This window comes from Haliotis rufescens, unplaced genomic scaffold (assembly GCF_023055435.1).
Source record: "Haliotis rufescens isolate VD_foot unplaced genomic scaffold, xgHalRufe1.0.p SCAF_15, whole genome shotgun sequence".
Taxonomy (NCBI): Eukaryota; Metazoa; Mollusca; class Gastropoda; order Lepetellida; family Haliotidae; genus Haliotis; species Haliotis rufescens.
In genome coordinates, this window is record NW_025963835.1 from 4,793,938 (window position 1) to 4,817,030 (window position 23,093).

At 40.3% G+C, this 23,093-nt stretch overlaps 1 protein-coding gene across 1 annotated transcript; it reads right to left on the reverse strand.

The window, feature by feature from the left end:
- Positions 1–2,921: 2,921 nt before the first annotated feature.
- Positions 2,922–14,250, reverse strand: LOC124134974. Its single transcript, XM_048396064.1, has 20 exons — positions 13,994–14,250; positions 13,596–13,801; positions 13,162–13,500; positions 13,018–13,075; positions 12,585–12,843; positions 12,144–12,271; positions 11,655–11,863; positions 11,277–11,453; positions 10,728–10,942; positions 10,234–10,584; positions 9,965–10,082; positions 9,457–9,665; positions 8,920–9,001; positions 8,090–8,512; positions 7,460–7,782; positions 7,075–7,174; positions 5,071–5,252; positions 4,400–4,597; positions 4,012–4,202; positions 2,922–3,500 (listed from the first exon to the last, which is right to left on the reverse strand). The coding sequence occupies exons 1-20, from the start codon at positions 14,171–14,173 to the stop codon at positions 3,228–3,230; spliced, it is 4,221 nt and encodes a 1,406-aa protein (XP_048252021.1). The 5' UTR covers positions 14,174–14,250; the 3' UTR covers positions 2,922–3,227.
- Between the last annotated feature and the right edge of the window lie 8,843 nt (positions 14,251–23,093).

The window sequence follows — 23,093 nt, forward strand, 5'->3', positions numbered from 1 at the left end:
TACTGTTGGCAACGTATGGGAAACTGTTTATTCTATTGCTTTATACGTTCGTAAATGTGCCAAGGGAATGCAAATATGGTAGCCGTATTAAAACGTCAGCGCCAGAGAAGAACCAGTCTCGATTAACCACCGAATTAGATTAGTGGCAGTGAAATTTATATGAATTATTGATCACTGAAATTATTGATCACTGAAATTATTGATCACTGAAAATCAGTGATGACACCAGCTTTTCCTCTTTGCTCACTGCTGTTTGCTCATTGTTCAATTTTTGTTTGCTTATTATCGTTTGCAATTGTTTTATCTTTCTGATCACATAGTCAGGTCAGCCACAGAGCCTATGTTGTGTGTGGATTTTAACGATTTTAAAATTAGAAGGGATTTTAACGCCAACAATTTCTCATTCAAACGGAGAAGTCAAGTTTTCATAAATAGACAAACCTTACGAACTCAATTAAGAGTGCATTATTTAAATGGAGCGAGTTAATGTTGTTTTTCACGTGGGGATAGCGGGCCAGAAGTACATGTATATGCTTGTTTTAAGAGGGGACATAATGAATAGGGTGTTCAGGCTCTGTGACTTAATTGATTGCGTATAATCGTATCCCGACGTCCGACGTTTGTATGTTCCAGAATGGAATATTGACGGCAGCGGCGCCACCTCAAACAAACAAAACCAGTGTTGTGAAGCGCCACATTCAGCAATCTTCGCAATCTATATCACGGTTGTCTGTGACCAATCATGTCTGGGTCAGGTACATATAAGTCAGTGTGAAGGGTATCACATTATTATCAAATATTTATATCCTCGCGAACTGTGTTTTTGAGCACCAAGAAACTAATTCTGATTACGTGTCTAATAACAATCCCAAATACACTAAATTTATTTCTGTTCACGCTTGGAAGGTCAAATGGCAAACACTTTGATGTATTTTGTTAGATGATTTTGAAGCATCTAATTGATTACATCTTTGAGCGCGCGGTCACGTATTGTTTTGGGGCTCGAAAAGAGGTGAGGCTTGAACACATAATATATGTATTATTCAAGCACTGTGACTATGTCGGCGAAGCACAGTTAAACCCAACTTCCTCACTCACTCACTGTGTCAGCGTGTCCGACATTACGAACAAACATTGAGTTGATGTTGATCCCGAGTTCTGTGGGAGATTGTTTTAAACTTTATGCGTGTGCCTTTGCAGTTATGCCGATCCCCGCGTAATAAAGGAAGTCTGATGAGTACATAGTCTCTTTTGATGTTTCATTTACCAGTGATTCAGTGTGTGGGTATAATGAACAACCATGCTGAAGTTCTACTCCAGTATAAAAGCCATGACTACCTTTGTAATTAATTAGTTTGCACAGATGCGCTGTTACAAACAACTGAAAAACTGACAAAAATATTGAAGTGAGGTTTGATTCAAAGGAGTTCATTGGTGCACTCTTTATATATTACTTGTGGGACGAACAGGACGATAGGCATGCACTTGAAGGGTGTGATATACCATTGCGGGGGGTGGGGAAGTGGGGAATCTAAAATGCTGAAATTCGCGTTGCAGAGTTGCATCACTTAGGCGTGCCAGAAACCTATGATGGTGGGTGTGAGTCCCGATTATGTGTCTGGGTGTGTATAACCATGGGTTTCACCAAAGCGGTAAACGTCTAATACCTGCATCACTTCGGGCTTTGTGCCTGCGTTAACTACCAAACTAAATGTTTGGGCCGCCATACTGAAACTGCACCCACTGTGTTGCAGATTTGACTTTGCATCGTTTAAATAGCCCTACGGGAAGTCATAGTTTTTAATGAATTCAATCAATTTAATTGCCAAATCATACCAAAAAAAATCTGTTGTATCACTTTCCCGTCAAACAAGAAATATAATCTATGTGGGTTGATGTTCGTAAAACACAACACAAATTATCAAATCAAATCTGGCATTAATAACGACGAATCCCTATTGTTTATTGAAAGTGCGAATCCTGGAAATAGAAGACGTTTGGATCAGGGAGCCTGACACTGCCATACAATATGGCTGCAATGACAAATTTAAAAGAGTTGATAACTTGTCTAGTCCCCGTACTTCACAAACTAACGTGATGAATTTGTTTTCATCATCTTCCAGAAGACGCCGAAGTCATGGCCAAGGGGAAGGGTAGCAAATCAGATGCTGTTTGAAATGAAGTGGTTGATTTGCTACCTCTTTGAGCAAAAAACCTGATTGGTCACTATGAAATCATTACCTATGTTTTGCCCTTACACTTCAGGAAATACAGACGCTCCAAAATGAAAATATAAAAATTGGAAAAACGGATTCTGGGACCAAAAAATATCGACTTCAGTCAATTATGATGGGTGTGGTTAAAAAAGATGATTATTGAATTGATGATTATGTTAAGGTGTTTATACATTTGAAACTTGCCATCAACGCATTTGGTTTAATTAATTTTGTCAATAACTTCAGAAATCATAGCGACAAAACCCTTTCCATATTCACAAGAAATTGTACGATTCCGACATTATCATGAGCACGTGTTCTATGACTCACTATCAAATAGTGATCACACCAGGTGCTCGTGAAAAGGTGGGCGTATCTTGTCCCTTCGGTGGCACCCGTCATAAACACATGCTAGGGCAAGTCAATTGTTGACCTGAAAAAAACCCACGGGAATGTAATATGGTACAAGTGAAAATAGGAAAATGCATGTTTATAACTGATGCGTCAAATTTGAAATGTCATCAACATGTCTAGCATCAAACAACTAAACAAGACGTTTAAACCAAAGCAGCGTTAAACTCTCACTTTATTGAAGACTGAGCGGTAGTAAAAGAACGAAAATATAGTTTTTTTTATCCAAATATCTGAAAATAATGGAATGGCTCATCCGTAAATATCGTAAACAACATAAAAACACATTTGACAGCAGATGCCACTATTTATTTGCTAAACATTAAAGGTAAATCATTGTTTATGGTAAGACAAAAACATGATTTGTGTAGAAGAAAGCTTAGAGAGGTCGTAACACTCTCGCATTATACTAAGTAATGATCAGCTACAATCCAAACATGAGTTTCCGCTCATCACAAGGTTATGCTAAGAACACATTAAACAAAAATTAAATAGGTATTCATAAATCAATCTCAACCACACACTGAAATATCTTAAGTGCACACGTGAGGGTGAAAATAGGTGTCACTCATGGGACATGTAGAGTCCATGTTTGTCAGTTCACATCTTCTTTATCCAGTCCAGTTCCCACTCCTTCATGGCCTTCTTCACCTTGTTCCTGCTCCTGCTCCTTTCCAGACTCCTCTTTCTCCTGTGATGGGGGATGTCATGGATGCTGAACCCAGCCACAGCAAACCGACTCCACTTGGGGCAGGCCGTCCCCGACCAGTACTCCAGCTTCCTCTGCAGGGCGGACACGACGTTGTCCTGGTCCACCGTGTCCGTCAGATGGAACTCCACCTCTGTCACGTCCCTGTTGTAGATCATCAGGATCTGGAACATTACATATTTGTGTGAAACATTGGTTTGGTACTTTTGCATAGACAAATATATTCTTTTACATTGACATTCGTTGTTTTTTTTTACACTAAACGTGACATTCAGATATTCATGTCATGATCAGGCTGCCGTTGTGCAAAAAACCTTAGGGCTTCGACTGTGGTAAGGTATGGGAGTTATGATCACCTTAGCGCTAAGATCACTTTGTACAACGGCACCCTGGTCTGTTGCTACAAGATAGATTGCATCAGTCAATATTTAACTGTTTTGATCTTATACGTCATACACGGCATGGGATCATAAAGGTTAAATGTACATGTCATTATTGATTGATTTACGTGATATTACAATGTTTATTTATCAATAGGATCTGAAACACATAAACCGTTTATGCAGTATGCAAGTGGTAACTACTCAGGGGTGTATTTTGATTCTGAATGTTCTCAAAACGTTTGGAGAAGAAACGATAACATCTTCGAACGGACAGAACAGTCTACACATATACCTTAATAACATCTCTCATGGCGGCCATGTCTGTCTCCGACTCTATGTACACCTTCACAACACCAGAAATTTGTCTAGCAAACTCTTGTTCTATCAGAGTTATCAGTGGTGATGGGTTGTTGTCGCCACTGTACAACATTTCTTCTCTGCTCTGTTTAGGGTCAGGTTGGTACTTGGAGTTCAACAGAGGCACTGGAAATACAAGTTCTTATTTTACGAATCTCAAACAATGCTGTGTCAGTGTCACATTTAAAGTTGCATTGCGACATGACAGTTGGTGTAATACAACAAAACCACGCTCCTCAAACATCCATTAGTGGCAACAGTGATTATTTAAGCTACAATGAACGCGCTTTGTGGAAATGTTGCAGAAATAGTTTAGTTCTTACTTATGAGTGAGTATATTTGTGTGTTCTCAACACACACTGCATCATCATGACACGCCAGAGAGTGAACGCTGGACTCGGCATTGTCGGTGTTGAAGAAGGCAGCCTTGTTAACCACGTTACTGAACTGGTTATTGGCAAGAGTCAGGTACGTATGGACCATTCCCACACATCCCAACACCTTCTTGTCCCACGTTGGTCCTGGGAACATGCAATGTTTTAATTAACAGCAACAGCTTATAGTCCAAGCATCAGTATCAGTGTCAATAGTAAAATCATCAGAATATGTACCCAATCAAGTCTTTGAAAGGCATTAAGAGGTGACACACATAAGAAAACGAATTCATGGATTTCATTTTCTGTATCATGAGGAACACAACGTTGCGGAATATATACATACTCCTTCATCAGGTGAATAATATGCTATGAGGCAGAGAACATTTATATGTTCCTGTAAGAACAACAAAAGTAATACGATAACAAGGGTGGAGAAACTTAACAAAGGAAGCCAACAGATAATTGGCGCTGATAGGGGATTAGCAATGGACAAAAGGAAGCCAACACTTAACTTACCACTGATTGGTAACAAGCAATGGATAATGCGCTAACTGGAGGCCAGGGGGATTTACCTCATGGTTACGAGAATAAGGGAGTTAATTTTAGAGCAGCGATACCTTTCCCAGGACATCCCCCACAGTTGTCCAGAACACACTCCTGTAGATCCTTCTCTATCGAACTCCTGGTCATTGTAGTCCCTGCAACTTTCATCAGGTCATCTCGGAGTGTGTTGGCCTGTTGTTGTCTGTGTTCCCTGGTGTCGCGACAGAAGGTGCTCTCCCGGTCGTGAAAACAGAACCTGATGCATGCAGTATCAGTACACTGTACCATACACCAGAATAAACTATACTAGCCACATTAAGAAACTGTGCACGGAGAAAATATAGATATAAGGGCACACCTTCCATATATATTATTGGAGACATTCAAACGCTCATGCTCGTGCCATGCGATATGACGTCATTGATGGGGGCCTATGGACGTGCAATGTGTTACTGCACGTGCATCCTGTGCAGCTGTACACAGCATGTGCAACTCAAAATTCGCTGTCACTTTGGAAAGCATGATCTGTGGTCATTTAAAAATTCAAAACTTCTCAGGCGCAGACACAAGCATATCACAAGCAAATCATGCCAAGATTGACAGCTGCACAGCGTCATGAAGCCATTGGAATGATCCGAGCGGGAATGAGGCAACAACAGGTGGCAACACATTTCCAATGCCAACTATTTCGGCATTGGTGAGGCGTTATCAGAACACAAATGACGTTGCCGACCACCCACGTTCAGGACGTCCCCGAGTAACGACGCCAAGACAGGACAGATGTATTCGAGTTACACATCTCCGACACAGGTTCCAAACGGCAGTAACGACGTCCCAGACAATTCCTGGACTGCGCCGTATCCATCCCAACACTGTCAGGAATCGTTTACGTCAGTACGGGATTCGACCACGACGCCCTGCCATACGTCCCATCCTGACACACCGTCAATGAGTCAACCGTCTAAGATCGTGTCGAAATCATGTTCGCCAACCTCGAATATGGTGGAGAAATGTTGTCTTTACAGATGAATCGAGGTTCAACATTTCCCACAGTGACGGGCGCCAACGTGTCTACCGGTGTTTGGGAGAACGTTATGCACGCAACTGTATTGTGGAGAGGAGTTGTTTTGGAGGTGGCTCTGTGATGATTTGGGGCGGGATAACAGCACGGCACCGAACCCCTTTGGTGGTTGTTCAGGGCAATCTCAGCGATGTTGGCTACAGAGATCAGATTCTGAGGCCTGTGGTCATTCCTTTCCTGCAACGTCATGGCCCGGGATTGACATTTCAACAGGACAACGCTCGTCCTCACACGGCTGGGGTCGCAATGGATTTCCTTCACCATAACAATGTCATGTTACTGCCATGGCCTGCAATTTCTCCAGATATCTCCCGTATAGAGCATGTGTGGGATGAAATGGAGCGCCGTCTGCGTCGTCTTCCACATCCTCCAGATAACGTCCGTGACCTGGCACAGGATTTGAGGAGGATATGGCAGGCCATTCCCCAGGCCTTCCATGCCAATTTGGTGGACTCCATGCGTCGCCGATGCACTGCTGTGATTCACTCACAGGGTGGTCATACCCGTTATTGACTTTGTGACTTTGTCGTTTGACCCCCTACTCCATTTTGATCTTCTGACGTCATCGTAACAGACGTTGTTAAGGTCCCGTTGACATTTTCTTATGGTCCGATCATTCAGCTGCTACAGCGTCTGCATCATTTTGTTCTTGCTGTGTTGTATTTCAATCCGAATATATTTTCTCCGTGCACAGTTTCTTTATGTGGCTAGTAAAGTATGATGGTACAATCCACTACTGAAACGTTTTATTATGCACCAATCTTACCCAACTTGATTAATCGTGCAGCATAAATATTGTTGTTGAGCACACTCCTTTCTATTTTTAACTTCTAACAAAAAAGATGAACCTCATCACACTATCCTCATGATTCGACGTTATTTTCATTCACACATTTCATTTGCAGTTTCGTGTAGTTATTCTGATTTTGGTGATACACTTGAAACAAATAAGTAATCATACTGTTCTGTTCTTGCACTTCTTCAGTTGTATACATACCCAAATGAGTGCTTATTGAAAGAGTAGTATGCGAACTGTTCTCCACATCGTGGATTTTGACATGTCCTCTTGAGGTTCAAAGGATATATTACAGGTCCCCCTGAAACACGTCCATTATTACGAGTGACATAGTATGATCTTCACATACGGCGGCATACAATATACATATACAATATGTTATCTATTTCTTTCTCTTCAGACAGTTTTATACCTACAATAACTATTTTAAGATTCTTAAAAGTATCCAAGCAACAAAAACGATCAAGAACTAAAATGCAATGGAGTAACTGGTAATATATTCCAAATCACAACTCAACCTATATTTGCTATGTATTATTATTGTATCTTAACAGGATTATATTCAACAACACTCTATAATAACCACCTCTCTTGAGATCATCCATCGCTCTCTGAATGATGTCAAACACAGGCTTATTATCAGCATCCCACACATCGGCTATGTCGTCATCGATTGCCATCGGTCGAATGTCGATGTATATTTTGTTACTATGGCAACCAATGCCAAGTCCGCGTGACTGCAGACGAAGTATGGGTGGACAGCTTCTCAGAAATGAATAGCCAAGATTTACAAGGAAATCGTTTGGCAGGTCTGCCATGGCTGTGACATACACAGCTTGTCCTGTTTCGAACCTCACTTTTTCCTGAGGATGTCTATGGGCGATGTCACGCATGTTGATGGAGTGGGACCTAGGCATCAATAATGTAAGAGTTAATATAATTATTATACATTTCTAGTTCAATCTGCAACTCGTCTTAAATGGAATATTGAGTAGTAATAAAACACCTCCCCTTTCTGAAATATTCATTATAGAATCTCATGTTACTTCATGTACAATAAAATGCATTGTAGTGTATCTTGCAATGAGACATACATATATACAAAGGCGTTTTACAGTTCATAGAGTTATGTGTTAAAGGTATTACTATCTGTAGCTGTTGATACATTGACTCAAAAGACGCTGACTTAAAACAAAGCCTTTTATGAGTATTGTACCTGTAGGCTGAGTCCGGAATGATTTTGATGGCTTCTCCAAGATCGTGTACCACAAGCTCGAGACAGTCTGCCATGTATTGGTCAAGTCTGAAGAACCGCTTCTCTGAATGCTTGAAATCTGATACCTTAAAGTGCTCAGATATTTGTTCGTGTGGGTTAAACCCGTCAAAAAGTAAAGATGTTCTAAACTCGTTCTTTAGCTCTTCGGGGTAGGCGTAGTCTTCGTCCTCGACCCCTACGGCTAACAATGTAGTATCCTGGAAAGGGACAATCGTTGCCTGGTAGCCATCTTGAAGCTTGACATATACGTCAATAGATGAAGACTTGGAGGTGTCTACGAAGTCAAAGCCTGCACAGTTTGCCATAGAGCGGAGCTTGGATATCGATATTGTAGTGACTGATGGGAGAGAAATCTGTAGTTTCCTGTTAATATTGGATAATGCTTTGTACATGATGTTACAGTCCATTGGATGTTATGTAAATATATCATAAATAACGCCTGAATTATAGTACTAGCTAGATTCGATTGGTCAGCTCACAATCATGGGTTTAATTTTGTGAGCCAATTCATATTGTAGTATATCATTGTGCATGCTAGATTGATAACAGAAACATTGCGCGATTCAAGCAAACAGTATTATTGTATAACGGCTGGTAAATACAAATGGTTTAACAAAAACACAAATATATCGGATTCGGACTCTCCACGATATGCACAATCCTACCGTGCACACATATTAAATCCCATTGGAATGTTTTGCTTTCGTCATATCCTTTCGTTTGTTGATTGTTCATGAATTGATGTAACATAGTAGTATACGAATACTTACCTGCCGTTAGATTCAAAGGATTTGTCTTTAGCAGCGCCATTATGAACCTCTTGTGATGGCTTTGTCACTCTCAATTTCGTACCTGCAGTATGACAGCTACATGTACGAGAGGCGTTCAAAAAGTTTTTCAACTTCAATATAAGAGTGGGTGATTTAACTGTACAGCCCAGACATACATGTAGCTCCCAGTGATTATTTCTTGTTCTGGCAAATGAAATCTGGAAGACGCTTCCAGGATGACGAAGGCTGCTACAGAGGCGTGATTAGAGGGTCAATCTGACGATTTCTATTAAAGTGGTATTAAAAGCTTGAAGGACAAATTGAATAAGTGTATTGAGGTGAATGGAGATTATATTGAAAAATAAAAGTGCAAAAGATATTCTGCGACTTGGTCTTATATTGAAGGTGCAAAACGTTTTGAACGCCCCTTGTATATGTACATTTCTAAGCCGGATCTTCACGGGTCACTTTACTAAAGAAGTTGATCTGACCATAAAAAATCTTCCGTTAACGGTGCAGAACGAGTCATACATGTACCTGAATTATGTTGACTGGCGATGGCGGCCAGTCGTCGCAGCCGTATCGCCATTCTGGGGGTCATGACCCTTGTCTGACACCAATCCCAGGGTTCCGTACTGTCAGACCACTCACAAGTGCTTTTGCACCGTCTAGTCGACTGATAGCACATGGCTGATAATGACCCCTCTGGATCAAATGTGAGGTCATCAAATGGATATTGAATCAGCCTGAGGACAATAAAGTTTGTAACAGACAAATGTATACCTATCACATTCAAACACAAGGATGACTCTGTGTACTATATACTATAAAAAAAGGTTCAGCTATACGGAACATATCCATTTAAAATTCTTTGGTTATTTTGGTTAAAGAATTATTAACTCTTGTATCATATACGAAGTTACATATACAGAACATATATCATTTCTTAATTTCTGGGACAAACAACCCTATAGTTAAAAGGCGTTTATTTTAGTGCTTTATTTAATGAGTGAATTGAATGGACTCGCTAAAAAAGAAACTTTACCTGTACTGTATATTGCGTTCTTGCAAAAGAGGATTGATGACTTCGTTAAATATTGGACCATGATGATTATTTATCCACTGTTTAATATTGTCAACGATGCATTTGATAGGGACTATACCTGAAAGAACATCAAAAGTAAGATCAGATTCTTCATTGACCTCATAAATTGTGAGAGAGATGAATCGAACGGATGGCACTTTGAAGCTTAAAAATCTTTGTTACAAATTCACAATGTCAACAGACAGGCATGCATATACTTCAATATTTACCCGTTTTATTCATGGTTCTCATGAAATAGTCCTTCTCCAAATTGTTTGCTGACGGTCCCATGGCAGATCTCCTGGATCTTCGTTGAGACAAGTAATCGTCATGAACACAGAACTGTACATGACCGGAAGAGACATCAAAGAATGGAAATCCAGCGCAAGCACCTAGTTCCGCCAATCTCTTCAATACTGATGTTGACTTTTCAATCTGCAGTGATGTAGAATTGCTGGTGTTTTCAGTTGTCAACGCCACCTGTAGAGCTCTTCCGGTATAATGCAGGGAGGTAATTCCATGACTTCCGTGAGGATCTGCCGACGTAGGTTCATCCCATGCTTCAAGCACCACCAGTTTTCCTGTAATACATACATTGGTATTTAAAACATTTTATGACAGTTAGATAGATCTAACATGAAACAGCCCTGTAACTATCACTCTCCATCTTTGAATTTAAGAATCAAGAATGTATCTGCATGTTATTGATGAAACGGCGACTTACTGTTTGGCCATTCCTTTGCAGCCAGTTGTCCGAGAGTGGTCAATGTTGACGCTGCCACTGATGACATCAGTCTGTCTGCACATGCGTCAATCCTATTGTCTCCATTATCACTCCAGACACATGTATGGCATGCCCGACCTGATTTTCCACACCAGGTAGAGCTCTCACTTTCTTCGGACCGAAACAGGATGAAATCGCCCCCAATCAATGTTAATCTGCAGAATTGGAATTGCATAAGATTATAAGTACTACAAAATTAGCGTTCACTAAAAGTTTGTTGAAACACCGTATCCAATCTTTGTGACATTGTGGTGAATTACATCTACTGACTCATATTTTCGTCAACCAAAGGTTCCTGAAAGGACCATAAAGTATTGTGTCAAAATGAGTGTTTTTTCATCAGTTGTAAATGTACCGGTTTACATACGAGAATACAAACAGTACTCCTTCTAAATGATTAAATACATGAAACTGACATAAATATTCACCACAAAGTGTTAGCGGGGCCTTATTTCGTGATGCATACAGTATTGTATTTTTAAAGGTTACTTGTTAAAATTGCTATCTCCTCTGACAATCTTGTCCCCCGATGCACCACAGATGTCTTCCATTGCCTTCCCATGAACATCAGCGACAGGAGGACCACAGTTTGCCGAGCAGACATTGGAAAGCGGTTCTGTTATCAAATACTTGTGAAAGAGGGATGTGTCTATTAAATCCAGGTCCCTGAAAATATCACAGAAGAGATGCAGAATCCGTGTTATATTTATTCAACTGTCTTCATATGAAACTGAAAAGATATATACATACACAACGTACACGTTATATTGCTGAAAGATGTAGATTCTAAACAATTCGTTGAAAACAACACACTGCTTGTGCAGATCAATGCACATTCAACAAATTCTTTACCAGGAAATGATTTACCATATGGTTTTATGGAAAGCTTTAGCCACAAAATCTGACTTGTCGAAGGTAAATATCCCGTCAACTGTGAGCGTGGCTGTTTCACAGCGACTGTATTCATCCTCGGTAGTTCGGGCGTACAGGACAGGTCTGAAACTTGCAACTTCCGGCGGCGTGAACACAAGGGAAACATCATGCTGAGACCACTGAACAGAAGCTTGTAGAGTAACCTGGCAGACAAGAGGATAAATATTTAAAAATCTCAAATACATGCATGTAAAAACATGAGGGAAAATAATTATTATCGTTACTATTGTCAGGTGAGGAGAGGTGAAATGGTATTAAACGTCGCGTTCAAACGTCTTTCATTTGTATAGTGACGTGCATGACGAAATGAGAATCATAGAATCGGTTAAAGCACATTCATGTACGAATAATAAAATATTGATGAAAACTACAGGGAGAATGGATGAATAAAGGAGGCACCATCACAATTATCTATCGTCTCACCTCTTGATAAAGAGCCATCGAGATGTTGTATGGTTTTGAAGAATGACCAGAGAATGAATGTTCTGAAGATGACCAGGCAGTTGTGGTCAAATCTGTTTTGGGGACATTTTCTGACGCCTCAGTGGAAGCTAAAGCAACAAATGGTAAATGATACGCGAAATATTTGATCTCATACAAGGCATCCTCTCAATAAGCAGTAAATGCAGTGAAACATGCAGTAAGAGACGTATTTGACATAAAACGGATTACTGTAATTTATCAGCGAAATTTTATTGGGGTATTTGTTTTCTTGTGTTGATTCCCTGTGTTCCTGTATGTTTTTTGATAGGGCATAATGAAGCATGACAAAGTAGCACAATGTGTTCCCAGGAATATTATCTCAGAAATATATGTGTAACACAACCGAATTGTTCTCAAATGTATGAAAATACGTTTTCATACTCATAGTGTAATTTCCTTGAACATGGAATTTCCCACTGTAGTTTATTGGTCCATCAGATGTTGCGTTTATTTCCAGATACACAGTTTTGTCATATGAGATAACCAGTTGTATGGCAGGTAACTTCTCGTCCACTATGGCAACTGGTATGGTACGCAGTATGGTAGAAGGTGTCCTTTCCATGACAATTCGCTCTGTGAGGCCAAGAGCTTTTTTGAACTTCACTTCGAACTCGACGTTGAGGTCTGTACTGACATCGCTCTGCATAATTATGAAATATATTTTCTACTATAAACATGAAACGATTAATTTTATAGGATCGGTTTTTGAAAATGAATATCCATTGAATTATATCTTATATGTTAAAGCAAGTGTCAAAACGTTACCCTTATTAACAAACTGCAAGAAATTAGATAAAAAAATAAGTAGCACAACCTGCATTAAGAACTTCTTGACAGTAGCAGTCTTGTTTCGTCGTTCAATTTGAAGGTCCCTGTAAACAAAGCGTAAATGATTGTGAAATGCTTTCAAACTGAACGTGCTTTTTACTTGTTTTATATATCATCATGAAATACTCACATTGTGTGCCCAAGGTGTCTCTGTTCATAGCAGTTCTTGCAGGTAAGGCGGAAGTCAGCATCTCCAGGAATGGCACTTGTCTGGCCTTTATTAATCTTCTCGACCTTGACCTCCTTGTCACCCTGCTCCTTGTATACACTGTATGTTTTGCTTGAGTGATTAGTCTTGGGATCAAAGTTAAAGTTGATAGACTCATCGCCATCAGTAGCGTGGAAGTTGATCTTGTCCAAAACTTTAGAGAGAAGATTTGACACGTATCTTTTCTGACGATGACCATGTTTATTGGTTAAGTGGGGATATCTTAGAAATACTTGTGCTTCCTGAAGTAGATCTAAGGCACTGAAAGCGAAAATTATAGATATGTTAAAATCAGCTTAAATAATAACTTACAACAAACAATACATGGCATGTAGTATATATATTCTGTGGCTTACCTGACGTCGATGCCATAGACTTTGACTTTTGTTGGACTGACGATATCCACATGCTGTATTTTCTTTACAATCGCGACGTGTTTGACCTCTAAACCATATCTCTGACGGACATTGGTGCTCATTAGGTACCACCCTGGCTTCCATGCGGAAGCAACTGAGGTGTCCTGAAGATTCACGATTATCTCCCCTTTGCTGTTTTCGGCAACCTGTTATGGACAGTGTGTGAAAGGAATACAAACAAATTCAATGGATTTGTAATATAATGTTACATAAAATACACACAGACAATATTCTGAGCTTCCAAATTAGGGGTAGAGTATGCCCAAATGTTTTCTATAAAATATAATATTTATCAACTTTAAAGTGCTTAGATATGACACATATGAAAATGTACATACACTGACGTCGGGCAGGACATCGAGATTGACAATGTGTGACAAGAGACCTCTGGAGTTCAGTTCCCATTCAGCATCGTCATCAACATCGTTGCCTCGACTTTGGTGTTTAAATCGACGCCCGCCATTGATAGTAGGAATACAAAATACGCAGAAAACAGCCCATAACACAACAATCTTCATGTTGATCCTTGCTGTGTGAGCAGCCGTTAAGGTTTTCAGAAGAAATCAAACCGGTTCTTTTTACCGGTTAAGGATTGTACAGTCCAACCAAACCGAGCTGGACACGTTCCTTGTAAATGATAAGCTACCCAAGAGCGATACTGCCTATAAATGTTGAGTAGCCAGATATACTAGTATCAAGCAAATACTAAGAAATAATAATATTATTTTCCTTTTTATGAAGGTATAGATCACCACGAAAAGCTGACATTGAATCTTGCAAAATAACTTGATTAGGTTTTTTAACAATTACTTACAGATTTTCAAACGATCATTATTTTGTATTGTATACTAAACTAATTATATTCACATGTTAATAATTGAGAATTGTTATAACATGTCGATTTTATAATCTTTAGTTAATTGAGTTCTATCTCCTTAGCACATTACAATCAACTCAGGGGTAACATACATGTACATGTGATTGGGGGTGAGGGGGTGGGGGAGGGGGGTGGGGGTGCAACAAGGACAGCATTTCTTCTTCGTCTTGTTGTGATCAAGGTGACTTTGTGCCCAATAGGCCTAGAAAAGAGACTCGCCATGTGGTAAAATCAATATGTTATCCACAGGTATTAAGCTGCATTATACATCGAATTTATTGCTGACTAACGCGATCATATCCAAAAAAGTACTTACGACGCTTTAAAGGTCGGTTACGTTTTGGTGAACATTTCCCTTTACACTTAATTATGAAAAAAAAGTATTTTCGTTCTTCAGTCCTGGTATAAAATACATTATCTGCACATGTGTTTCTACATTGACATCTGATACAATACATGGCACTGATAATGTTTTTTTTGCTTTAAAGTGGAACTTTGACGTTTACATTCAAGATTTGGGAAAAATAGTTCGAGAAACAAACAACATGACATCGGAGTTCTGCAACTGCGAAGCCCTCGAATAAAATTCACAAAATATCAATTCTTGGATAAAACAGTAAGGTTCTATATTGGGACAAAATGTTAAATCGGATGTAATGTTGTTGTAATGCTAAAACATTTTATAAAATAAATGCGTTGGTAGTATGTCTCTTTTCCTTTAAAAAAAAAAATAAGAATGTACACAAGAAGAATGTACTAACAGAAGGAATACCGTTCACTCATCACTTTTCGAAATGTCTTTCATAAAAATACAGCAAGTACTAAATACACCTCGTGGTAATGAGTCATGGTGTGAGCGCACTTGCATAGGATTTGGACTAAAAAGTAGGTTTGAAGGTTATGCCAGGAGGGGGTTGGGGGGAGATCGGGGTGTGTGTGTGTGTTTGAAGAGGTGATCACGCATGTGATATCGGCATGTCACAACACACATTGACACATTGAGATACACAAAGGGCAAAATGCCACATAAAAATTGAGGTACACAAAGGGCTTTTGTTAGTCCTTGCAGAACATTTGTCACCCCTGGTGTTAGGAAAACACATTTCAAGAGTCTATCTGTAAACATTGTAAGGTTGCTAAGATCAAATTGTCAATCGCACATTTTGAAATACTAACGTAGCCAGATACTAACATGTATCTCGGAGTTTACTGTCAAAGATTGAAACTTATGAGGATATTCTGTCTCAATTGGTGTTGTCTCAGGGGTAGACAGGTGTTCCTTATCTAGAATTCAAGGTGCATGCGGACAACAAATGTACTGTGTGGACAGATCGTGGCTACTGTATTTGGCCAAGGATCAACTGTAAAACATGTGTCCCCGAACGCCAATATAAGGTCAACCTACCCTTCTACAACCTTCACTGACTTTCCAAATCACGTGTTGTTGATTACTCCTATTTTATATAATGGTTCAGATAAATGTCAGCTTGGTTTTACCGTCAACCTATATTAAATCAAATATAAAGTGAATAAATCAACAATAAATACTACGGTAACTTAACGTGAATTATCGGCCTATTTATATCATATATTTGGGGATCTTTATGGAGAGTTTGCATATTTATATGTTTATGTTTTGTTGAAAGATATTTGTTTTTTTAGCTAAACACTATAACCCAGTGTTGTTTTAATATAATATATCAATATTGTACGATTGGTGGACTCTCGACAATTCAGAGTTAATACATTTATGGTCGACTCATGCTTGTACGTACTTGCAAAAGCAGATTCGGTTGCGTAAGTCTTTTGATTCATGGCACTGTTGATGTCGTCTTGTTTCAGACCTGGTTGAATGTCATAAGTGTATGCATTGGGAAAGAATTTCCATATCTCTCTTTATGCATTAAAGGATGAAGGATTGTAGAGATAACAAAAAGTCAGATAAGGATTTATAATATACTTCAGTGTGAAAGAGTGAGCTGTCTGAAATTGAGAAACGTCATGTTTTCATTGCAGCGAACATAACACTTGGTATGTCACTGCCGTGAACATAACACTTTGACGGAACTATTGTCATTAAGAAGCTACATGTATATCCCCGCAAATTGCCTTCCGTTATCGTAGGTGTCTGGCCCGTACACAAACTGTTGACTTCCTTTTTACGTTGGTTACACTTTGACAAGGCATTATAGTGAGCGATGGTAATTTATGGACGTAATATAGCTTATTGCCATTTGTTATTCTCGTGAAACTGTTTCGTTGTAATTTGTAAATTTCTCATTTAACACGTCAATCGAGATTGTTCATTTCGCAAAGCACCATTTTTGTTACTGGAACAGCATGTATTCCTTCGCTTCCAACAGCGGTGTGGATGCTTTCAAGAATATTTGGTTTTAAGTTGATTTAAACTAACGTCCAAAAGAAACTTTACCAGAGTTTGAAATCACTTTTGCCCAAAAACAACAAAACATACATGCATCAAGTAAAGTGTATTGAAAAGATCAATATATCAACATAATCAACACTGAAAATGACAATCATACCGCCACCGAGAATGACGTCAGAGCCCCCCAAAGTTGGGTGTGGTACAAAACTCGAGCTTTTAGAATCATGGACAATAGGCAGAGTACATAAACAATCGCTCACGTTCAATAACAAGTCATTAGTAGCTTGTGTGACCACCAAATACCTCAATACACGCAAAAACTCTTCGACGCACAGAAAAAGTCAGTCGTCTGATGAGGTCACGTGGGATTTGACGCCATTCTTCTTGGAGGGCCAAGATCAGTTCCTGCCGGAACTGTCCTAGAGGTGTCCTAGAGGTGTTCTATGTGGGACATGTCGGGTGAGCGTGCAGGCCACGGCAGGACGTTGACGTTGTTGGCTGCGAGGAAGTTAGTGACAATTGTGGCTGTATGGGCTCTAGCGTTGTCATGCTGATAAATGACACCACGTAGCTGCTGTTGGAGAAATGGTAGGGCAACTGGACGAAGAATGTTATCCTTGTAACGCTGAGCTGTCAAGTTTCCATCAACCGTGACCAGCGGTGTCCTCTCCTGCCCACAGATCCCTCCCCACACCATGACACTCCCTCCACCATATGGTACGACCTCCTGCACGCAACACGCCGCTGTTCGTTCACCCCTTCGGCGGTAAACACGTTGTCTTCCATCAGCCCTAAACATACAGAATCGACTTTCGTCAGTGAAGACAACCCTTTGCCAGTCACGTCGTTGCCAACGTCGTACAATCCGGGCCCATCTCAATCGCAGACGGCGATGTTGCGCTGTCAATAGCTGTCCTCTGTATGGTCTGAAAGCCCTGATTCCATGAGCCCTGAGTCTCCTGGCAACTGTCTGTCGACTAACCCTGTGACCTAAGGCATTTGTCGCCGATGACGTCACTGTCAGGAAGCGATTTCGGAGTTGCAAGGTACGCAAGTACCGGTTATTATGGGACGTGGTCACCCTGGGTCTGCCTGTTCTTGGCCTGTCACTGGTCCGCCCTGTCTGTCTGTAACGTTGCATCACGTTGGTAACGGCAACACGGCAAGCAACCGATGGTTCGTGCAATATGAGCGTGGGTGGCTCCCATCTGTACCATACCCAAGGCTTGTTCACGTTGTTCGACTGTGAGTCGTGGCATTTCATTTTGTGTTTTTTTTATCACTGTGGATGTCTGACTTGCCGTTGCAATCGTTTTATACCCTTACCCGCACGTGCATTTGCAGTTGTCCGTGGTGCACGTGTTTTTCACTTTTTCGCGTGTTATCTCGCAAACATGTAACAGACGATTAACATTTTCTGCATACACTATTGTTGTATTTAGGTTATGTGTTTTAGATAGACTTCATCGAAAAAAAAAATACTTTGTCTGAAATTTATATTTTCAGTTGGTAAAGTTTCTTTTGGACGTCAGTTTATGAAAAAGAACTTTAGTGACCTCAAGTTGTTACTTTTGTTTATAGTTTTTAAGATTTTGCACTTACAAGGGGTGGTGAAACGTCTCTGCGTGTTAGGTAGGGAGAATTTACGTTTCAAGGTTTTACATAAAAATTATGTTTCCGGTAGACAAATGTTTATAATAAATAGGCTATTCCTCGTGTCTCGTGAACTATCATGTTTCTCCCATCTCGTTACTCGAAAAGAGACACAAGATATTTCACTCGACACATTAAATATCCTCTATGTATTCAATTATACATGTTCATATCAACAGTAGGTCAATCATTTATCAGCAGATTATCCCACCTGATGTAGCTGTTGCAAGCAATTATTAGCTCTAAATTAGCTCAAAACTTCAAATGTTTAACAAACACACTTAGTGTATGTAAACCTTTGAAAGCTAATCATAAAATACAGAACCCTCAAGGAAATTACAAAAGAACAACGAAACCATAGATGGTGTAACATCTGAACGTTCCACCTTTTATGAATAGAAATATAGTGCGAGCAGTCATCGTAGGACTTATGACACGGATACATTGGTCTTTACATGCATGCATATTTATGTCTTAAGATTTGATTACAAGGTTTTGGATGGAGCTGCACTGGTTCGTCTGTAATGTATGGATGGGATATAGGAGGCCTTTGTCTGTAATGTATGGATAGGACATAGGAGGCCTTTGTCTGTAATGTATGGATAGGACATAGGAGGCCTTTGTCTGTAATGTATGAATGGGGTATAGGAGGCCTTTGTCTGTAATGTATGGATGGGGTATAGGAGGCCTTTGTCTGTAGTGTATGGATAGGACATAGGAGGCCTTTGTCTCTAATGTATGGATAGGATATAGGAGACCTTTGTCTCTAATGTATGGATAGGACATAGTTGGCCCTTGTCTGTAGTGTATGGATGTGACATAGAAGGCCTTTGTCTGCAATGTATGAATGGGACACAGGAGGCCTTTGTCTGTAATGTATGAATGGGGCATAGGAGGCCTTTGTCTGTAATGAATGGATAGGACATAGAGGGCCATAGTCAGTAATGTATGGATTGGTGATAGGAGGCCTTTGTCTGTAATGTATGGATGGGACACAGGAGGCCTTTGTCTGTGATGCATGAATGGGACATAGGATGTCTTTGTCAGTAATGTATGGATGGGACATAGAAGGCCTTTGTCTGTAATGTACGAATAGGACATAGGAGGCCTTTGTCTGTAATGTATGAATAGGACATAGGAGGCCTTTGTCTGTAATGTATGAATAGGACACAGGAGGCCTTTGTCTGTAATGGATGGATGGGACATAGGAGGCCTTTGTCAGTAATGTATGGATGGGACATAGGAGGCCTTTGTCTGTAATGGATGGATAGGACATAGGAGGCCTTTTTAATGTGTTGATGGGACATCGGAGGCTTGTTTTAATGTATGGATAGGACATAGGAGGCCTTTGTCAGTAATGTATGGATGGGACATAGGAGGCCTTTGTCTGTAATGTATTGATAGGACATAGGAGGCCTTTTTAATGTATGGATGGGACATAGGAGGCCTTTGTCAGTAATGTATTGATGGGACATAGGAGGCCTTTGTCTGTAATGTATGAATAGGACATAGGAGGCCTTTGTCAGTAATGTATGAATAGGACAGAGGAGGCCTTTGTCTGTAATGTATGAATAGGACACAGGAGGCCTTTGTCTGTAATGTATAGATAGGACATAGGAGGCCTTTGTCAGTAATGTATGGATGGGACACAGGAGGCCTTTGTCTGTGATGCATGAATGGGACATAGGATGTCTTAGTCAGTAATGTATGGATGGGACATAGAAGGCCTTTGTCTGTAATGTACGAATAGGACATAGGAGGCCTTTGTCTGTAATGTATGAATAGGACATAGGAGGCCTTTGTCTGTAATGTATGAATAGGACACAGGAGGCCTTTGTCTGTAATGGATGGATGGGACATAGGAGGCCTTTGTCAGTAATGTATGGATGGGACATAGGAGGCCTTTGTCTGTAATGGATGGATAGGACATCGGAGGCCTTTTTAATGTGTGGATTGGACATAGGAGGCCTTTGTCAGTAATGTTTGGATGGGACATAGGAGGCCTTTGTCTGTAATGTATGAATAGGACATAGGAGGCCTTTTTAATGTATGGATGGGACATAGGAGGCCTTTGTCAGTAATGTATTGATGGGACATAGGAGGTCTTTGTCAGTAATGTATGAATAGGACATAGGAGGCCTTTGTCAGTAATGTATGAATAGGACAGAGGAGGCCTTTGTCTGTAATGTATGGATGGGACATAGGAGCACTTTGTATGTAAGATATGGATGGGACATAGGAGGCCTTTGTCAGTAATGTATGGATGGGACCTAGGAGGCCTTTGTCTCTAATGTATGGATAGGATATAGGAGACCTTTGTCTCTAATGTATGGATAGGACATAGTTGGCCTTTGTCTTTAGTGTATGGATGTGACATAGGAGGCCTTTGTCTGTAATGTATGAATGGGGCATAGGAGGCCTTTGTCTGTAATGTATGGATGGGACACCGGAGGCCTTTGTCAGTAATGTATGGATTGGTGATAGGAGGCCTTTGTCTGTAATGTATGGATGGGACATAGGAGGCCTTTTTCTGTAATGCATGAATGGGACATAGGATGTCTTTGTCAGTAATGTATGGATAGGACATAGAAGGTTTTTGTCTCTAATGTATGAATAGGACATAGGAGGCCTTTGTCTGTAATGTATGAATAGGACATAGGAGGCCTTTGTCAGTAATGTATGAATAGGACACAGGAGGCCTTTGTCTATAATGTATGGATAGGACATAGGAGGCCTTTGTCAGTAATGTATGAATAGGACATAGGAAGCCTTTGTCTGTAATGGATGGATGGGACATAGGAGGCCTTTTTAATGTGTGGATGGGACATCGGAGGCCTTTTTAATGTATGGATGGGACATAGGAGGCCTTTGTCAGTAATGTATGGATGGGACATAGGAGGCCTTTGTCTGTAATGGATGGATAGGACATAGGAGGCCTTTTTAATGTGTGGATGGGACATCGGAGGCCTTAGCTTTTTAATGTATGGATGGGACATAGGATGCCGTTGTCAGTAATGTATTGATGGGACATAGGAGGCCTTTGTCTGTAATGTATGGATAGGACATAGGAGGCCTTTTTAATGTGTGGATGGGACATCGGAGGCCTTTTTAATGTATGGATGGGACATAGGAGGCCTTTGTCTGTGATGTATGGATAGAACATAGGAGGCCTTTGTCAGTAATGTATGGATGGGACATAGGAGGCCTTTGTCAGTAATGTATGAATAGGACATAGGAGGCCTTTGTCTATAATGTATGGATTGAACATAGGAGGCCTTTGTCAGTAATGTATGAATAGGACATAGGAGGCCTTTGTCTCTAATGTATGGATAGGATATAGGAGACCTTTGTCTCTAATGTATGGATAGGACATAGTTGGCCTTTGTCTTTAGTGTATGGATGTGACATAGGAGGCCTTTGTCTGTAATGTATGAATGGGGCATAGGAGGCCTTTGTCTGTAATGTATGGATGGGACACCGGAGGCCTTTGTCAGTAATGTATGGATTGGTGATAGGAGGCCTTTGTCTGTAATGTATGGATGGGACACAGGAGGCCTTTTTCTGTAATGCATGAATGGGACATAGGATGTCTTTGTCAGTAATGTATGGATAGGACATAGAAGGTTTTTGTCTCTAATGTATGAATAGGACATAGGAGGCCTTTGTCTGTAATGTATGAATAGGACATAGGAGGCCTTTGTCAGTAATGTATGAATAGGACACAGGAGGCCTTTGTCTATAATGTATGGATAGGACATAGGAGGCCTTTGTCAGTAATGTATGAATAGGACATAGGAAGCCTTTGTCTGTAATGGATGGATGGGACATAGGAGGCCTTTTTAATGTGTGGATGGGACATCGGAGGCCTTTTTAATGTATGGATGGGACATAGGAGGCCTTTGTCAGTAATGTATGGATGGGACATAGGAGGTCTTTGTCTGTAATGTTTGGATAGGACATAGGAGGCCTTTTTAATGTGTGGATGGGACATCGGAGGCCTTAGCTTTTTAATGTATGGATGGGACATAGGATGCCGTTGTCAGTAATGTATTGATGGGACATAGGAGGCCTTTGTCTGTAATGTATGGATAGGACATAGGAGGCCTTTTTAATGTGTGGATGGGACATCGGAGGCCTTTTTAATGTATGGATGGGACATAGGAGGCCTTTGTCTGTGATGTATGGATAGAACATAGGAGGCCTTTGTCAGTAATGTATGGATGGGACATAGGAGGCCTTTGTCAGTAATGTATGAATAGGACATAGGAGGCCTTTGTCTATAATGTATGGATTGAACATAGGAGGCCTTTGTCAGTAATATATGAATAGGACATAGGAGGCCTTTGTCTGTAATGTATGGATGGGACATAGGAGGCCTTTGTCTGTAATGTATGGATGGGACATAGGAGGCCTTTTGTTATCGGTTATTGGTACACTTGAACTAATAGTTTTGTATGACAAATCCGCTTTGACCAACATATTATCTATCTTAAAGTGAACAGACACTTTCAGTGTCCTCTTG